The 17,762-nt window shown below is 46.6% G+C and overlaps 6 protein-coding genes across 16 annotated transcripts in view; 2 read left to right on the top strand and 4 right to left on the bottom strand.

Annotated features, from left to right (window-relative positions):
• Nucleotides 1-341: 341 nt before the first annotated feature.
• Nucleotides 342-8,005, bottom strand: LOC117580096 (putative uncharacterized protein DDB_G0289263). Of its 7 annotated transcripts, XM_034266398.1 has the most exons (13): nucleotides 7,520-8,005; nucleotides 6,705-6,816; nucleotides 6,362-6,604; nucleotides 4,577-4,649; nucleotides 4,085-4,513; nucleotides 3,879-4,023; nucleotides 3,060-3,578; nucleotides 2,825-3,000; nucleotides 1,458-1,665; nucleotides 1,274-1,392; nucleotides 1,139-1,213; nucleotides 905-1,078; nucleotides 342-874 (listed from the first exon to the last, which is right to left on the bottom strand). In XM_034266398.1, the coding sequence occupies exons 1-13, from the start codon at nucleotides 7,874-7,876 to the stop codon at nucleotides 643-645; spliced, it is 2,862 nt and encodes a 953-aa protein (XP_034122289.1). In that variant the 5' UTR covers nucleotides 7,877-8,005; the 3' UTR covers nucleotides 342-642. The 7 variants fall into 7 exon arrangements, with proteins under 7 accessions (XP_034122289.1, XP_034122252.1, XP_034122270.1 ...); XM_034266361.1 differs by having other exon boundaries at nucleotides 342-1,078; XM_034266379.1 differs by having other exon boundaries at nucleotides 343-1,078; nucleotides 1,274-1,389.
• Nucleotides 8,006-8,157: 152 nt separating this feature from the next.
• On the bottom strand, nucleotides 8,158-8,719 carry LOC117580206. Its single transcript, XM_034266603.1, has one exon. It carries the CDS (start codon nucleotides 8,692-8,694, stop codon nucleotides 8,515-8,517), a length of 180 nt encoding a protein of 59 aa, XP_034122494.1. The 5' UTR covers nucleotides 8,695-8,719; the 3' UTR covers nucleotides 8,158-8,514.
• Nucleotides 8,720-8,813: 94 nt separating this feature from the next.
• The window catches only part of LOC117580189 (CHH-like protein), a 32,624-nt gene continuing 23,675 nt past the window's right edge, over nucleotides 8,814-17,762 (bottom strand). For all 4 annotated transcript variants that reach the window (XR_004573548.1, XR_004573549.1, XR_004573547.1 and 1 more), the window contains exon 4: nucleotides 8,814-8,936. The gene's annotated coding sequence lies outside the window, so the exon portion shown is untranslated. The remainder of the gene's footprint in view (nucleotides 8,937-17,762) is intronic.
• Nucleotides 10,271-13,317, top strand: LOC117592503 (mediator of RNA polymerase II transcription subunit 9). Its single transcript, XM_034286348.1, has 4 exons — nucleotides 10,271-10,364; nucleotides 12,566-12,833; nucleotides 12,987-13,050; nucleotides 13,107-13,317. Exons 1-4 carry the CDS (start codon nucleotides 10,271-10,273, stop codon nucleotides 13,269-13,271), a joined length of 591 nt encoding a protein of 196 aa, XP_034142239.1. The 3' UTR covers nucleotides 13,272-13,317.
• LOC117580201 (protein NCBP2AS2 homolog) lies at nucleotides 13,247-13,805 on the top strand. Its single transcript, XM_034266590.1, has 2 exons — nucleotides 13,247-13,455; nucleotides 13,514-13,805. The coding sequence occupies exons 1-2, from the start codon at nucleotides 13,283-13,285 to the stop codon at nucleotides 13,593-13,595; spliced, it is 255 nt and encodes an 84-aa protein (XP_034122481.1). The 5' UTR covers nucleotides 13,247-13,282; the 3' UTR covers nucleotides 13,596-13,805.
• On the bottom strand, nucleotides 13,725-17,449 carry LOC117580138 (GTP-binding protein 1). 2 transcript variants are annotated; one of them, XM_034266439.1, is made up of 5 exons: nucleotides 17,309-17,449; nucleotides 16,007-16,378; nucleotides 15,762-15,942; nucleotides 15,358-15,700; nucleotides 13,725-15,296 (listed from the first exon to the last, which is right to left on the bottom strand). In XM_034266439.1, exons 2-5 carry the CDS (start codon nucleotides 16,278-16,280, stop codon nucleotides 14,085-14,087), a joined length of 2,010 nt encoding a protein of 669 aa, XP_034122330.1. In that variant the 5' UTR covers nucleotides 16,281-16,378; nucleotides 17,309-17,449; the 3' UTR covers nucleotides 13,725-14,084. The 2 variants fall into 2 exon arrangements, with proteins under 2 accessions (XP_034122330.1, XP_034122339.1); XM_034266448.1 differs by lacking the exon at nucleotides 17,309-17,449 and adding an exon at nucleotides 16,452-16,578.

The following is a 17,762-nucleotide window of genomic DNA, read 5'->3' as shown; positions in this document are numbered from 1 at the left end:
ATTCAAACAGATTGTAGTTTTTTTTTTGACAGTCCACTTGTGGATAACACTTTATTGCTTCTATCACATACAAAAGTTGTTGTTTTGGTTGCTAGTTGAACTCTGCTTCGAAACAATTGCTCAATTCTTGTATTCGTGGTACTGTACTTCAAGATGTTATTTATAATTATTCAATTTAGAGGTGGCATTTTTTTTTGTGTTTTTCGTTTTTAGTTTTTTGCGGATTTTTGTTCTTTCTACTTCAAATGGTGCACATAGATTGAGTGTTATTATAAATTGTAGGTGTAAGGGATAGTTGGCGTGTCAATGAACTAAAAAGTAGACAAAATATAGCGAATCGAAATGCAAGCGCATTCGGTGGAGTACTCGTTCTCGTTCTCGCACTCGTTCCCGTTCTCGTACTCATAGGTGGTAAGACATGCATAAATGTAAACAAACTTAAAACAAGAGTGAAAATAACGGTGGCTAAAACATATTTTGCACTAAAAAAGGGTTCCGCTTGCGAATCGTGGGGAGCTTGTTCAAAATTGCTGCGCGAAATCTCATACTCATAGACATTGAATCTTATATAGAAAACGATATCCGAACTGCTAGTGTGTGTAAATGCTATAAGCTATACTTGGTTCCTAGGGTGGTATTCATTCAATTGTTGTCCTGCTTGTTGATCAGCTTCAAGATGACCTTGCCGCCCTGCACATCCAAGGCATAGAGGCTGCCGTCTTTGATCTCGTTGTTGAGCACCTCGTCGGTGACGCTAACGAGTATGCCCGACGGCCCAGAGATGTAAACACAGCTCTTGTTGGCTTCGTTGAAGATGTTCGAGCCGCTGCCCGAGTACTTTGAGTGCATGCTCCAGTTGTTGTACATTGCAGCAGCAGCAGCAGCAGCAGCAGCGGCGGCCGCAACGGCAGCAGCTCCCCCGTTCTCCTGGGCACTCGCCTTGGTCATGAACTCGTAGAAGCCGGGCGTCTTGAACAGCTTCTGCTGCAGCTCCTTGGCCGTGTTCGACAGCAAGTAGATGGCGTTGTAGCTGCAGCCATCCATGCTGGCATACAGCGTGAGTCTAGGCGTGATGGTTCTAGGAATGAAGAATTTAATATTTGAATTGATTTTTCATCTCTTTTTGGGTATCACTCACTTGGCTCGCAATATGTTGAACATGCGTATGCCGTCGGCCAGGCCACAGATTTGTATTAGATCCTCCTTGGACATGCTAAAAAATAAACCCAAACATGAGCTACAGTTTCGAAACGTATTGTGGGCAAGCACAAACCGCATGATATCAGCTCCCGAGAAGTGGGCGAACGTCGATAGATAGGCTGTGAGGCGATGGTTGGTCAGCCACTGCGTCACTTGTGACGGCGTCGACTCCGGCATTATGTTCTGATTCTGCATCATAATTTGAAATGGGAATTGTTAGCTGTGTCGAGTTGCGGTGCCAAATATAAAATACATACAAAGTCATCCATTTCCGCGGGCACATGCTGCGGCGAGACCATATTGGTGGCGTCCATCAGCTTGAAATTGGGCGAATTGGTTGACGTCACCGAGTTGATGGCTATGGGGCTGCTGCCGCTGGTCGCCGGCGATGCTGCACTTGATGCGAACGGTAGCATCCCATCGTACTTGGGTATATGCGAGGGCGAATTTGGCCAAAGCTTCATACTGCGGAAGAGATACAGGGAGCGTGATTAGTTTGGGTGCCCACTGTGTTCTACAGTCTTCAGTTTGGTCCTACAAATTCTGGATAATGGCGGGCTGGGGCTCTGTATCTTGCAGTGACAGGAGCGACGATCCTTCGGGGGCCAGTGCATGTTCACGAATGCCGTCATTCTGCCCCAGACCCGTTCAGCTATCGTCCCACTCGCTCTCCCTGGGAATCAGGTTTTCTCTTCCACGAAACTGTTCGATTTCTCTTTGTTTACAAGCAGATACAGCTGTACCCCCCGAATATACCCCATGCTGGATATGCGATCCCTGATTGAATAAGAAAACTTGTTTGGATTTGCATGTAAAACCACATCTAACCCGTAATTCAGTCAAGTGGGAAATTTCCTAGACTTTCAAGTTCTTTGCCTGCCCTCCCGCCCCCGAGGGATCTCGATCTTCAGCACAGGTATCGCTTCGGGATGGGGGTGATTCGAAACTTAAATGCAAAACATGATCTGTGTTGATGTCTGTGTGGTTCAGCAGAAGAGAAACAAAGCCGAAAACCGGTTAAAAGCAACTTTAAGCTATAAATTACTTGGAGCGTGGGGCGGCCCACACCAAACGCTCTTCGAATGGTGCTCTTAGCGGGCCAACACCTTGCCAATCTCTCAGTTGGTGCGGGAAAATTCCATTCAAGAGTGCGTTTCACAGCTACAATTTTAGAGATTGAAATGAAAGCTCATTGCACACAAAAGTGTATAAAATTCGAACAAATGGCAGCCATCTAATTAGGCATTTAAATAGATTCGAGTGAACATTAAATTAACCCAAATACTTAACCCATTCGAAGGCTGATTGAATCTATAACCAAATTGTTCTGAGCTCTAGGTAAGGGGCAGATAAGAAGCTAGAGGGGCACACGTTGACAGGTGCACGAGTATGTAATACGGAATAATACAGACACATGATCATAGTAACTGGCTGTTATGCAAATAGCTGGGGGATCTGGACTTGGATCTGTGCCTGCAGTGCAAGGAGATCGTAAATCAAAGCCGCAGCCTTGGCTGTCACATAAAAAAACTACACTCGAGACAATTTGCACGCTCAATTGAGAGATTGCGTCAACTGTGGAGCGACGACGTCAATTGGTAAAGTCTGTAGGGGCTACACTCACTACTCGGGGCTGTAGCAGCCCGCGGTGGTGGCCGGCATAACCAGATCCAGCGACATGTCATTCATGATGGTGCACTCGTAGCTGGGCTGAAACTTATCCTGCTCCGACTGCGGACGCTTCTGGATCTTCTCGCGATCCTGCTTGTGCTTGCGATCGGCGCCCTTTAGCTTGAACACCTGCAAAGAAATGAACAAATGAATGACTCCCTCGATCTAGGTCAGTTCTCCTCACACACCTTGATCTGGCAGGCAGCTGCATGGACGGCGTGCTTAACGCTGGAAATGGATAAACCTCCGACGCTGCAGTTGCTGTTGCTGCCCCCATTGGGTGTACGCTCCGGTGAGCCTGGGGCAGTTGAACCGCTGTTACCGTTTCCGATTCCGTTTCCGTTACTGTTGCCACTGATATTGTTGTTGCTTGTTCCGTTCGTGTTGCTGTTGTTGCTTTCTATGTAGGTCTCGATCTGGAGTCGAAATGGTACACCTTTCTCACCGCCGTGCTTCTTTGGTGTAAATTCGGTTGAAATGCAATTGACCTTGATGTAGACGCCGACCTCCTTGAGTGGATCCCAGAATATCTCGACAGTGTTGAGCGAGTTGGAGCTCAGGGGCTGCGAGACGTGGCACAGGCCATACGAGAGCGGTACATCCACCTCAATGATGCGCTCGCCGGGTCGGGATTGCTGCCATTGTTGCATCTGCTCGCGCTCCATGAACTGGAGGCGCCGCTCATGGAAGCATATCTTGATCACGCTCTGCAAGTGAATTTGCAACAGATGAAGTCACTCTACATTAGATATACATAGGGCTGTAGTATGTAAAATGTATGTAAAATGTAGTTTGGCCAAACGCTGCTCATACGCATGCACAGTCCTCGTGGGTCTATCTCTCTCTCTCTCTCTCTCAAGTTCTTCGTCATCTTAATTGGGGTTTATTAAAACCAATTGACGCCATACAGCCTCAAGTCAAATCGTTCACTGAATCACATGCCATTTGGCGGCGGCTTGGGGCATGGTTATGCACCAGCTGGGCCTGTGGCACAGCCTTGAACTCACCTTCAAAATCTTATCCCTGTAGAGGGACAGGTCCCCGATCTTCTTCAGCTTGATCTCGTAGCTCTGGCCCTGGTTCAGATACGTGAGGGTCTCCTCATTGTTCTTGGTGGCAATCGATGTGGCAGCAGCCAAAATGTATTGAAACCTACATGGAGGAGGATCATCAAAGCTCAGCGTAACCAGAGACACACTCGATGGAGACTCACTTGTGATCCTCGGCGTGTGTCGCTCCGTTGGCGGATCCAAGCTCTATCTTGGATGGATCAAGCACGCTCAGTTGCTGCTGCTGCTGCTGCTGCTGCTGCTGCTGAGGATTGCTCTTGCCCTTGTCTGGCTGTCCGCCCAGCTCGTAGTCGCTGGCAGCCACTGGCGAGCCCTGGGGAGAGCCACAGCCACAGAGTAGTCCGGCGCTCAGGTCGTGTTTGCCATTGGCAGCGGCTGTCTCCTGGCCCAGCTGCGGTGAGTTCTGTGCCTCATCCACCTTGGCAATCGCCACGCTGGCAGAGACATTGCCTGCGGCATTGCTGTTGCCGCTGCTGTCCAGCGAGAGCTTTGGATTCGGCTTTATCTGCTCCGTCTGGGGCTCCTGCTTCAGGGCGGTCAGCGTGGGGGAGAACGACAGAAAGTTTTCACTGCTTGTAGAGGAAATAATTAGCTCCAATCTCACACGGCCACGCGGTCAAACGGGAATATCTTACTTGTTCAGATACGAGCTGCTGTTGAACTCGGCATTCAAATCGAAGCCAATCTCATCGCTCCAGCTGCTGCGGCCTGTCAAAATCGAAGAGTAAATTAAAGTTAAATACATCCAAAACCACGTTGGCGATTCAATCCCAATCTCACGCTCTTATCGAGGCTAGACTGACAAACTTTTTGCTTAATTTAGTGCAGATATTTGAGTGCTTTTTTAGCTGGTTCCTTCCGTATCTCTATAGATTCGAGCAGTGGGATTTATCGCTCCTAAAACATGCATCAGACATCAGACAATATCCCCTTAGTGGTCACACAATAAATAAAATGCTTCGCTGATTGATTTAATCTATCTGCAGATACCGATCCAAAGCGAAACCCTCTAGTCGGGGGCTCCAATCGAATTGATTTAATTCAAAGAGCCAGCCATCGACTGACGCACACACAAATATGAGTTGTTTCTGTCTAGATAGTGTCACAGCTAATTGTTTGATTAAGCGTATGAAAAGTATCCGGCAAGACAAAAAGATAGCATTGCTACACCATCGACTATAGTTTTGATTGCTGCTGAGAAATGTATTGAAATTATATGAACAAAGTCTGCGGCAGGGTTCGTCTCTGATTCAGTATGCAGAACAGTACTTTATGGTGTAGAGTTTTAAAACTCAAACATAAATTCTGACAATCCACCAAGTTGTGTGTTTGGTTTATACAAAACGAAAAGGCGAACACACATTTAGGTCTTATCTGCGGCAAGTGTCGCTTGATAAGCCATCAAAGGGGGGAAACGTGGCAGAGCTTTAGATTTGAGTCAAAATTATATGGTGACACACACACACACACACACACACACAAGTACATAAATATGTCCATGTGGAAGTATATCAGTGTGCCAGTGTCATGCCTCAGACACCCGCTGTGGAATAATTAGTTCAGCGGCTAGTAGTTGGGACCTTGCGTGACTTTGTTTTTGAAACAATCTCTCTGGCACATCTTTAAAGATGCTCAGCCACTCGCTCTTTCCCTCACTCTTTCTGGCTATGAGTGGGGGGCCCGGTTTACTCTTCGGAAAAGTACCCAAAACTCTGTGGCATTCTATTATTAAAGTGAGCTATTGATGAACGTCAGTTGGAGACCGTGATGTTAGGGCAGGTGCTAAGTTAATCACAGTCGCTGCTCTGTTAATTTCATTAGTGGATATCCAGCTGCCCATACAGCAGCGATGCTAATCAGTTTATGGAACTATTTAAAGCCAGACTTTGAGGGTGCAACTCCATTTGTCGTAAACTTAACCATTTCAAACACTTCAGCCCTAACCCTATGATAGAGTTTGGATTAATTGCCAAGTCACGAAGCCATCTCATAGCTACACTCGCACATGCACAACTGTTAGCTAGGTAGATAGATACAGACTAATTAGCAGTGATATTTCTCTGCTTGTACAGCACTTAACACATGCACTCACGCTTGTCTTTCGGAATGATCAACTTAATTGTCTATCTATCTATGACTTATCTATCCCTCCATATGTCTCGTCAAAGGGGGCACAAACAGGTTTCTTAATTATTCCCAATTCACTACAATACACGAGCTTACATCAGGGGGAACGTGGATGGGAGTGGAGTGAAGAACGAGTTTTTGGCCAGGAAGAGTGTCTCGAACAGGTCTCTATATCGAAATTTCTTTCAGTCTTTCTCGCTTTCATTGATTGTGGGTCAGTCAGTAAACTTATTTACTTATGCAAATGAGTTTGGGTCTGGCCAATGCAGGGGGACATTGGGTTTTGGCCTTACCAGAGTGCTTCTCGCGCTTGTGCTTATCCTTTTCCTGGGGTGCCACTTTGGTGGGCAGCTCGCCGCTCTGGGATGCTGTGGGGGAGTTCTCGGTCTGGCCAATGTCCAGTGAGTCCCAATCCATTCGTCTTTTGCGGGTGCCGCTGTTTAGATAGATGGTCTGAACGTCGATTATCTGCGGTCCCGGCGAATCCTTCGACTGCCCGTCTACGATAACCGTAAGTTCTTCGATTAGCGATATCTCTAGATGCCACAGAGTTGATGCGACGATGATGATGGAGTTGATTAGAGCTAGCTGACTGATTGATGGACTGACTTAATGGTGAGCGAGCTGTAACCTTACCTGTCCACGATTCCTCAGAGTTTGGCGGCGAGTCAACAAAGTTGATCACTTGCTCATAATCCGTTCCAATATGCTGATGATGGTAGCCGCTAATAAAGTGGCGGTTCTCGATCTGGAAAACCAAGCAGAAGCAGAAGCAGAAACATTCAATTTCAGTGATCTAAGCCTGCTCCAACTTGTAGCTCGAAAATGTAGAAACAGATTCCGAATTACAATCACGAACAGAAACAAAGCCCGTCTAGCCGCCAGCGAGGCTATGCCCTCACAGCATTATCTCTAGAGTCCAGCTCAAGTACTATAAATGTACTTGTATATGTAATACATATGTATAAGCATGTATTTAGGTCCGAAACCTTGCTGATAAGTTCGCGTATAATCTCTCTCCTCTTTGCTCTCTCTCTCTCTCTCAAGTGAGAGTAGGGGAAAACACACATTTAATTATGCTCCACAAAGATAAGATCGACATGCCCGACATGTGAGTAAACAATTCCCGAACAAAGATCTCAAGATACGCCCACAAAAGGTGTGATACGAAAGAAGAAAACAATAATAGTAAGCTCTGAATGCTGTCTACCTCAGTCTACCACAATTTTGTTTTATGATACATTGTCTCTGCTTTATAGCATCATTAGCAATTGAACCACATAAGTACATATGTACTATGCATATATTTTGTTATATTCAAGGCACTTATTCCCTGCAAAGCCATTTTAATTATGGTTCTATTTGATTCCAAGCGAATGTTCCATGGATTTCTGATTATATGTATATTTGCATCTCATAAGTTTCTCCCTTAGGATGGATGGAAAACTTACCTGATTTATATTCTCGCTGGCACTGCTGTTGCTATTAATATTGCTGTTGTTGTTGTTATTCTGATATTGACTGCGATTCAAGTTGTTGTTGTTGTTGTTGTTGTTGTTGAATTCCATTTGATCGAATTCGCTGAAGATGTTCAAATCGAATTTGGTGTTGGTGGTGGTCGCAATGCGCTGTGGTAGCTGAAGTTGTAGCTCCTCGTGTGGCTGATGGTGAGGGTTGTTGTTGTTGTTGTTGTTGTTGTTGTGTTGATGGTGGTTCGAATGTTCTTGTTGCAGTTCTGAATATTGTGGATCGAATATGCTTTGTAAATCCAAGAGACCGGAGTTTTGCGATAGAAACGAAAGCGCCATTCGGTAGATGGGCGTTGGATCTTTGTTATTTTCTTGTTCCTTTTTGTTGTTGTTGATTTTTGTTGATGTCACACACGCACTCAAAAGTGAATAACCGAGGGGGAGCGGTAGATACACTGATTACTGGTTTCTGGTTAACGCGTCGATCGATCCACCGATATCGCTAGCGGTGGTATCCTTGGGCGGCGTCAGCAATTTTGCTCAAGCAACAAAAAGTAATAGTAACAATAGTAATATTCGAAGTAGAAATAATATTTGTGTGCGTGGGTAGGGTCTTGTTATATTGAGATGCCTTAATTAGGTTTGGATTTGCTTAGGTTAACATTTTGCATCTTTGTTCAAAATGTTCGTTATGACACTAACACCGTTATGCGCACAGCACTCAGGATTTCAGATTTGGATTGTGGATTTGTTGCACTCCGCGTGAGTTCGACTAACAACCAAATAATATCGTTATAGTTAATTATTTATTATTCACTATTTATGTCTATACTCCTTCTTTTTTTTTGTTTGTTTGTTTTTTTGGGTTTTTTGTAACTTTTTCTATGGTTTTTTTTGTTCACAATTATGTGGAATTGGAATAGTTGCGTTGTGCGTGTGTTCTTGGGGCCTTGGAAGGGGTGGGGGACCGAGCCAAGTTAAAACAATACGAAAAACGAATTGTACAGTTTCTTAATTCCGGTGGTCTCGCGCTGACGATGGCTTCGGAGTAGGGTATTTTCGATTTTTAACAGCATCTTGTTCCTCAGATACATATAGCTCGATTGCGATTGATATACATTTGACATGCGCTGCAGTCGTATTTCAGATTTCTCCATTTATTGCTGCTAAATCTGCGGAAGGCGTTGGTGCAGTTGATTTGATTTCTTTACAGGTCTCACTGGCACTCGTGGACGTGGGATCACTGGGGCTTGTCTTGCACTTGCTGCTGGATCGTTTCGCTCACTGTCAGATGGCTGACATTATATAGCAGTTGTTTACTCGCGAATTGCCGTTTCCTCACTGATAGCAGAGTGCACTCCCTGTGGCAGATACTACGAACAGCCTTTGTTCGTTTTTCCTAGCGCTTTACACTCGAGAGACTCGGTTTCAGTATATCTTTCAGAGTGTTTGTGTGACGAGATCTGTCTGTACTTTTGTCACCGTCAGATATGCGACATTCTAATTAACGCTGACTTTGGAGTATGGCCTCTTCCCCGAAAAAAATGGCAATTTGCTTCTCTACACTTGGACACTGTCAGATGGCAGACATTCTTCAGCAGTTATGGTGTCTTCTCAAATTCAAACTCGAATCGATGGCAGAGTGAACTTTTGGCTGAGCTTTCGATGATGATGACTTGATAACTTGGATCGTTTGGGGGTTGGCTGCGGAGCTAAAATGTTGAACACAACTATTCCGGGCGCGTTTCGAACGTATTCTGTTCAGCGCTGGCCGTGCGACGGGGCTGCAAAGTGAAGTGACTCGAGTCGAGTGGATTTCTGCTGCGAGCTTAGCCGCTCGGGGGCTTCGTGGTCCGGGCTCCGGGCTCAGGCACGGTACGGGCGGGGTATGGTCCGGCGTATGGTGTGCTTTGGCGATGGCGATGGCTGTGCTGTGGCTATGGCTGTTATCACTGCGCGTGTGTTGGTGCGTCGAGGGGTGTTATATATTAGCTCTTAGTCGTATTTTATTGGAGGCTAATTTCTGTGGCTTTTTGCGAAGTCTGGTGGCTGGTGGCGAACAGGTTTTCGATGCGATCGAAACGTTAATTATTCACAAATGTTCAGATTTCATTAGGCGAATTAACAGCGCGAAAAAGAGTTTGTTTGTTCGGCGCCGGGCTTTTCGTTCGATTCGGTGTCTCTCGTCTCTTGATTTGCACTATTTATGACGGTTAGATTTTCTATATTTCGATGGTGGCTTTTTTTCGGTGGCTACGCTACTGAGATAAGGCGTGGGCGATTGCGATTGCGATTGCTACTGCGAGTTCAATGATAATTTGTTTGCCAATTCGATAGTTCGCGGGACCCGTCACTTTTTTTGTGGACGTTCTTTAGGTTCTTTAGGAGTCTGGACCCTGGGCGTTCGCTAGAGGAGCACTTTTAGTCCGACGAAGCGAGGCTTCGAAAAGCCCAAAGAGACGGGCATTTTGTGCGGAGAACCTTGGTCGAGCGGCAGCCAACACGGACACGAGGTTAAAATATCAATGAGTTGTGAGAATTTCTGCCGTTAGCGGGAAACTACAGACACAGTTTCGGAATCAGCAAAGCCCCAATCAAGCCGAGTGGCCCGACGGCACAGATACAAATACACTTTTGGACCCCCGAGAGCAGAGCTGATGCTCGCGACCAGCGGAGACGGAGACAGCGGCGACGGCAACGGCAACGGCAACGGCAACGGCAGCGACAACGACAATGGATGTGAGTGCGAGTGCGACTTGCGATTACGGAGGCGGAACGGGAACAACTACAGACACAGACGCACTTTCGGAATCATCCAGCGACCAGCGTTCTCCAGAGATCCCAGCAAATTGATGTATGTGGATGCTGCTATCACTCTAATTGATTGTGGCAACAACAACGTTTTACACACGCACACACGTACGCGTACACGAACTCGATCAATTGAAAGGGCTGCTGTTCTCAGCTCTGCTTTGTGTGTGTGGGAGGGAGAGATGCACTTGTTGCTGTTGCTGCTGCTGCTGCTGCTTCTTTCTTTTTTCTGATTCTCTTCAGCTGTTTTGCACGTTTTGTATCGCAGCCGCTTGCTGCTGCTGCGTCTCCCTGTGAATGCCAACGACAACGACGACGATGGCGATACAATAACAGGTCAATTAATGCGAGCGGACAACAGTATATGGCAATTTTCCTCGATTTATGTTGATTGGGCGGGCGTTGTTGTATCTGCAATTGGACTCAATTCAGGCTCGTTTCTGCAAATGTGTGCGCTACGCTGGCTGGGACTTTCGATTTAATTTTCGGCTGGCTGCTTTTCCGCTGCGCGCGTCGATGACGTATTTCGCGAATACGAACACGCACGCACAAGCTGTGAAAACTTGAACTGAACGTCGCTAAATTGTCCCGTAGGTAGGTGTGATGTGGGTGGCGCTGACCGCTTATTGAGCTTTTCCGTTATAATATTTTGGTTTGACTGGTTGGATGGTTTGACTCTGTCCAAGATTGGTTATTACACTCCGCACAAAACGGAAAAACGTGTGTCGCCGATGGAAGCTAAAATTGTACTCAAAAGCTAATATTAACACTAGCCGCCGCTGCCCTCTCCGGCTCTCTTCCGCTCTCTCGGGCTCCACTCATTTTATTCCAAAGCACGGTCAGCGGCGCGCTCTTTATGTGTGCCTGAAGCCCACTATCTGTACGTGAGTGTATATGTGTGGCTGTGTGCGTGATACAGACAATGTGGAATGCAACAAAAACACGCACTTTTTCCACTACTTTTTCCGTTGCTGCCATCGTTTAACAGTTACTTCCAAGAATGGGATTTGTTATCTGGGGCCGATAACAACAAAGAACTTTGATTATCAACAAGAACAGCTGTTGGTTTTAGTCGCAGTCCTAAGAGAAAGAGAGCAAGAGAGAGATAGGGAGAGAGAGCGAACGAGTGCACCTGCTTGTCTCTCTTTAGAGTGGGTTAATCACGATTCTCAGGGTGAACCATAACATGCGATCACCAACGGTAAATGACAGTTCTTTTCCAGTTTATCATTCATGATAATTTAATCCATTATATCCATATCCAGATGTACTAATGCATATAGTTAAAGCGTTAATGAATCAAAGGAAACGCTAATAGCCGAACCTCGAAATATTAAGTGTATCATCATCAGTCTTTCGTTTTTTTCAGCTGTACAGTTAGTTCTCTTCAATTGTGGCTTCGGGAAGGCGAATTAAATATTTCTCAATTGATTTGTAATTGCCATCAATAACAAGGTTCAAGTAAAATGAATGTATTTCGCACATCAAATGTCAAAGACGCAATTCGCTTCAATGGAATGACACGCCAATATCCCAATGGAAACAGATCCAATCGATCCCGGAGACTTTGTTGCACGTTTTCAGCATTCATTTGGGGAAAAGAACAGCTTAGGAAGCCTATTGTCTTCTTGGGCTTTCGAGCCTCAATTAGCGTTGCCGAACTCGCAGCTCTTAAGTTATAAAAGTTAGCAGCATTTGACACAAAAATACTTTTTATGACCATTGATCAATTCCCTGCGGTAGTAAAAGGTTTATAAGGCGTAATATGAAATTAATGGAGCTACGAGACTGAAAATTAGCACGGAAATTAGACAGAGTTGATACAAAGAGCGGTCTAATTCCAGGCAATGAACAAATTAACATCTTTGCGATGTTAACTAATTTGAAATCTGGCGCCCAGTCCTCTATCCTTTGCAGCACTGTTCTTGATACGGCCATACTTGGAATATGGAACCAAGATACGCTTTCCAGTATTGATATGAAATGCAAATCTTTCCAATAAGTTATGTCTTTTTAGACCTTTTTAGTTTGTTAAAACTAGCCAATCCTATGCAGAATTGAATCTTCAATCAGCTTTAAATATTTTTTCAGTGTTTAAAGTCTTTGTAAGCTAGTAATATCAAATAGAACATCAAAATCGAGGAATATGATTTCGGACTACGTTATATTTACGGTATTTTAAATATGAGAAGATGTATTTCGGTATATTTTTGTAAGTGCGCGGTCACACTGTCCCTAATTCTGGCGCTGGCATCGAAATTTTTCTTTTTCTTCTTTTTATAATGGAATTATCGCCAAACAATCAAAACGAGGACAGAAAACCCATCCTAACAGCCGACGGCCTCGTGCAAACCTCCAACTCGCCCTTCGAGTCGACTATTTCGCAGGAGACGCAGACCTCCAACGGCATCGGCACCCAGTGCCAGCTGACGGTCGACCAATTGGACATAGAGATTCTGCCGATCATATACGACGTGGTGCGCTGGTAGGTTCAGGCTATGCGGTGCCACAAGTGTGCGGTGCCAATGGCCGAAATGTCAATCACTTGGACACATATGCACACAAGTACATGTATTTAAGAAATTAACAAAAGGCACAATTTAGTTGAAGCTCTTATATAATCTGTTGTCTCTTTTAGTGTGGAAAAGGATCCGCTTGAGAACGCCGTGAAGCTGCGCGAGTCCCAGGACTGCAACCACAAGGTGAGAATATCCCATAGATGATGTGTAAATTAACCCAATTCTTGATACCCCTGCAGATCTTCGAGCTGCAGAAGCGCTTCGAGTCAGCGCGCGAGCAAATCAGACAGCTGCCCGGCATCGACTTCAACAAGGACGAGCAGCTGCAACGCCTCGAACTGCTGCGGAATCAACTGAAGCTGAAGCAGCAGCTCATACGCAAGTACAAGGACACGGAATTCTAGGAGCCCTCGAGATGGTACTGCGACTGCTGATGCGGTATCTGGCCAACAATGAGCAGCTTATCCAGCGCATGGCAGACAGCTATCCCATGCGACGGGCTGCTCAGCTGGTCGTCTCCCTGATGTACCGCACCAAGAGCCTGGCCAGGGAGCAGGGGCTGCACGAGATGACGCCGGAGCGCTTCAAGTGAGTACAGCAGCAGGACAGAGTACCCAATAATATGATAATTCGTGGTCCATTACAGATCCTTCATCAGTATGTTCAAGAACAATGTAAAACAAGAACTGGAGGGTGTCAAGAAGGAGCTCAAAGACAAGAAAAACTAGGCACCCAGCGGCATTGGGATGTGTTAATATCAACGGGGGGAAATCCAAATTATAGTCAGCCATACCGTAGGAACCTTTTTCAGACAACCTCCCAATAAATAAGTGAAATCAATAGAGCAGACGATCTAAGATGTGAAATCGTTCGTTTAATGTCCATTAACTTCTCCGTTCGTTCCGGAATTAAGTAACTTATATTTAGAGTCAAAAATCGAAACGAAATATAAAATTCAATGTGCAGTGAAATCGGTGAATCTTAAGACTACGAACAGAAGACCAAATTCGATTTGTCAACTCATTTTACAGTGGACGAGAACGGAAAACGCTTCCATTTATTACAGGCCAAATGGGTCTCTCACTTCGGATTCCAGTAGCAAAATAGTTTCTCTCTTTTTTTTCTTTTAACAAAACTGATTGGGTCGCCGGACTTTGGCAGAGTTTTTTTTCAAATACTTTTGCTTATACAACTAGAAAGAACAAAGGAAACGGTTCTCACTCCGGGCAGGCTGCGGGGGCAACCGAGGACGATGCCTCGCCGGTGCTGGGCAGCGGCAGCGATAGGGCGGCTGAGCCGTTGGATTGATTCGTCCCGGGCAGGGGCGGGCGATTGTTTCGTTTCCGCTTGCCGCCTCGCCGGCTGCCTCCCTCACGCTTGTCGCCATTCAGCTTCTCCTCGCCATCGTCCTTGCTGCAGCTGGCACCCGAGGTGCTGCCCTGGCCCTGCTGTCGATTGTTGGTGCCATTGCTACCGGCGTTCTGAGATCGGGACTGCATCTTGGCGGGCTTGGGGCGGTAGGGCGAAGCGGCTGCGTGGGGCATGGGACGCAAAATGTTGCCCACCGCCTTGGTGCGTCCCTCGCGGAACACCAGTCGCTGGCCCGCTCGTATGTACTCCGGCTGCTTGATGAACCGGAACTTCACTTGGGCCTTGTCGCCTGTACGTAGGCATTCACGCGACATGTGTATGATGGACGCCGTTTGTCGTATGCTGCCGCAGTGGACCATTGCCTGGTATCTGGCCGAGATGGTGGTAGGGTGATGGAGCACCAGAATCTCTCCCTCGAACTCCCAGCAGGCCTGGGGCTTCAAGTCTGGCGACACCATCACCATACCCTTCCGCAGGTAGGCGCGCTTGATCTTCTTCAGGGCGAAGCTTGCCGTCTGGCCACACCGCACGCGTGCCACATTCATCCTCTTGCGGTGTATGCTCTTGATGGTGATCGGCACAAAGGCCCCTACTGCATCGGGGCCCAGCATGAGACCGTCGTTCAGTTTGATGGTGCCCTGGAGGCAGGTTCCCGAGACTACGGTGCCGACGCCTGGCACAGAGTAGACATCGTCGATTTGGAACTCGGCTGGCAGGCTCTCGGAGCCGGCCATCCGCGTGCTCAGCAAATTGAGGAACGTTTTCAACAGCCCTAGATTGTCGCCGGTCACATTGGACACCTGGAAAATGGGACACAGACGCTCGCTGACAAAGTTCGTGGCACTGAGGACGACGTCGTCCTGGGTGCGCACCACCACGGGCACCTTGCGGCACCCCTGCGACTTGAGCATCTTGATTAGCATCTTCATATTGTCCAGCAGCACGTTGGCCGGACACATGTCGATTTTGGTGACCACCACAAAGACGGGCACGGCCAGAGCCAGGGCCAAACCCAGATGCTCCTTGGTCATGCCAATGATGCCAGCATTCGCTCCAATCTGAAATGAGGATAATGGTAAGCAATCGGGAACCCCAAACCAGTCAAGCTTTAGTGCTCACCATCAACATTCCAAAGTCGGGAGCATGTCCAGTCATGCCGAAGACGGTGGTTTTCAGGTAGCGCTCGTGCCCTGCCAGATCGATGAAGGTGATCACCTTGGCCGAGTTCTCGCAGATCTTAACCCAGTCCAGATGGCCGTGGTCCGGCTTGTTGACCACATTGCCCACACCATCGAAGCCAAGTATGTCGTTGCCCACGGAGCTTGTGCGTCCGCTCTCAATTTCGTGCTTGTGCCGAAACAGACGCTGCCGCGCATGTCCGCGTCCGTTATCCAGCTCCCCGTGGGTGAGCACGCCCAGCAGGGTGGACTTGCCAGCGTCCACATTGCCCACAACGGCCACTCTGAAGGATTCAAGTGTTATCACTTGTAGTCGCCATTGGTGTCTTGGCTGGTTGTGCTCACCGTATCTCCATGAAATCGGTCGTCTCGATGTGCTTCCGTATAAGGAACTGGGCCGTTTGTCCCCTCTCTGCGCGCCGCTCGCGCAGCTTGACTACGTCCGCATCGATGTTGGCTGCCAGCAGATGTAACGTGGCCACGGAGGCAGCGAATTGCTCAGGATTCAGTCCCTTATCGCTGCCATCTGCGAATGAAGCGGAAAACAGGGAGTCACATGTACGGGCCATTGAACCGGAAATATGACTCACCCTCGCCCACGCCAAGCTCGTAGATGGTCTCCCCACAGTTGTCCGCTATGCGGTCGAGCAGTCGCTTCTGGAGCAGCTCCATCTGCTCCTCGTTCGGCTCCACCAGCACATCCTTGCCCCGTATGCTGGAGTAGTCGATGGTCAGGCTGGCCATCTGCTGCGGCAAGCCATCCACATTGAAGATGTTGCTCCGGGCCGTCTTAATGCCCACGCCCACTCCGACAGGGGGAGGTGGAGGGACGCCCTGTATGTTATTCATACTATTGCTATGCATTGGTTGCTCTCTAAGTGTTAGGATCAGGGACTACTGTATCCTTGGAATCATTTCCTTTGAGATGTGTGTGCGGGATGATGCGTGATGTTTGATTGATTCTGTAATGGCAAAAGGCACATGTGGCTGGTCAGGAGAGAATCACTTGAGTCGGAGCTCGAGGTAGAGCCTGACCTATCCAACGCCCATTTGGCTTAATAATGGCAGTGTCTGGTAGCGCGTGCACTTTGCTTGCATCTCGATTGTGAAATGAATACAAAGAAGCGACGGCCGCAGAATTTATAGCCCCAAACGAAATGGCTGACGAAATGTGAAGAGCGGTTGTCGAAATGTGAACCCTCGGAATGATGAAATAGTTAACTCAATATCTCTAAGCCAGCGATTTTCGCCTAAATCGAAATCGAAGCTATTTGGTGGACGCCAACGAATGTTTTACATTGAATTTGTTGTTCAACAGCTGATCGTTCGGTTTTTTATATAACACAACACAGATGAGAGGGTACGCATATTTTGTGGTGTTGACACCAAACAGAATCTAAAATTTTGTTTATTTTTAGCGGCTAACAATGAAAATGATTTGAATTTTCATACATACATATGTATCTACATACATATCTACATGCATCTATGCACAAACACATATGTATGTATGTGGATATGTATATAGACAAACGAAAACAAACACAAACAAAGTTTGTTGTCTTGCGCCATTTTTTGTTTTTATTTGCAAATTGCGAATTTAGTCTTGTGGGACGGAGGGAACGGGGAAGCGGCGGACGACTGCTTGCTGCCCATTGAATAACAAATCACACAAGAAATCAGCTGAAATTATCACCTGAAAACCCATTCGTGCACACTCACACACGTACACACACAGAACGGTACGTGTCGTACGAGGAACAAGAGAACGGATAAAGAAGAAAAGTGAAAGGATGTTTTGTCTTTGTTGCTTTTGCAGGCAAAGATGAGGAAGATGCAACAGAAACTAGTAGAAGACTCTGCTGGGTACCCTCCCGTTAACTTCCACTTACACTTCATGTAGCCTCCTGTTTGCCCAACCGACGATTGTTTGGTTATTTACCGAAATCCCACGAAATTTATCACCTTACACTTTTTTAACTTTGGAATTTGTTGTTTTCAAGCCACGTACCCTATGTGACCGCGGATTTAAAATATACCGCTGGACCATCAAAAATATACGGAAATATACCTAGGAAAGAGCGAACTTAACCCACTTGGCCCCTCACCATTTGAAATGTTGAGCACCTCGACAGTATGAACGTTTAAATATCATATATCCTTTGATTTATGCTACAATTAGTTTCCAAACCCCTTTTAAACATAAATAATAAAGCCTCGAATGTAATAGCAAAAGTGTAATAACAAAAACTTAAAGCGCAAATGATCGATTGCAGATGGTCGACTGTACCATCGATACCAGGTGAATGGCCACGGATGTGTAATTCTATTCTATACCCTTTTTTA

Source organism: Drosophila guanche, unplaced genomic scaffold (genome assembly GCF_900245975.1).
Source record: "Drosophila guanche unplaced genomic scaffold, DGUA_6, whole genome shotgun sequence".
Taxonomy (NCBI): Eukaryota; Metazoa; Arthropoda; class Insecta; order Diptera; family Drosophilidae; genus Drosophila; species Drosophila guanche.
The sequence above is the reverse complement of the archived record's forward strand: the minus strand, read 5'-3'. Positions and strand labels throughout refer to the sequence as shown.

Coding starts and splice junctions, on each gene's coding strand:
- LOC117580096 (XM_034266361.1), bottom strand. CDS start 7,876: ATGGCGCTTTCGTTTCTATCGCAAAACTCCGGTCTCTTGGATTTACAA. Junction 6,817..7,519: donor CCAGCGAGAATATAAATCAG/GTAAGTTTTCCA, acceptor TTGGTTTTCCAG/ATCGAGAACCGCCACTTTAT. Junction 1,393..1,457: donor CCGCGGAAATGGATGACTTT/GTATGTATTTTA, acceptor CAAATTATGATG/CAGAATCAGAACATAATGCC.
- LOC117580206 (XM_034266603.1), bottom strand. CDS start 8,694: ATGGAGAAATCTGAAATACGACTGCAGCGCATGTCAAATGTATATCAA.
- LOC117592503 (XM_034286348.1), top strand. CDS start 10,271: ATGGATGTGAGTGCGAGTGCGACTTGCGATTACGGAGGCGGAACGGGA. Junction 10,365..12,565: donor GGAATCATCCAGCGACCAGC/GTTCTCCAGAGA, acceptor TATTTTTGTAAG/TGCGCGGTCACACTGTCCCT. Junction 13,051..13,106: donor CCCAGGACTGCAACCACAAG/GTGAGAATATCC, acceptor ATACCCCTGCAG/ATCTTCGAGCTGCAGAAGCG.
- LOC117580201 (XM_034266590.1), top strand. CDS start 13,283: ATGGTACTGCGACTGCTGATGCGGTATCTGGCCAACAATGAGCAGCTT. Junction 13,456..13,513: donor ATGACGCCGGAGCGCTTCAA/GTGAGTACAGCA, acceptor GGTCCATTACAG/ATCCTTCATCAGTATGTTCA.
- LOC117580138 (XM_034266439.1), bottom strand. CDS start 16,280: ATGCATAGCAATAGTATGAATAACATACAGGGCGTCCCTCCACCTCCC. Junction 15,943..16,006: donor CGAGCTTGGCGTGGGCGAGG/GTGAGTCATATT, acceptor CTTCATTCGCAG/ATGGCAGCGATAAGGGACTG. Junction 15,701..15,761: donor ACCGATTTCATGGAGATACG/GTGAGCACAACC, acceptor TGAATCCTTCAG/AGTGGCCGTTGTGGGCAATG.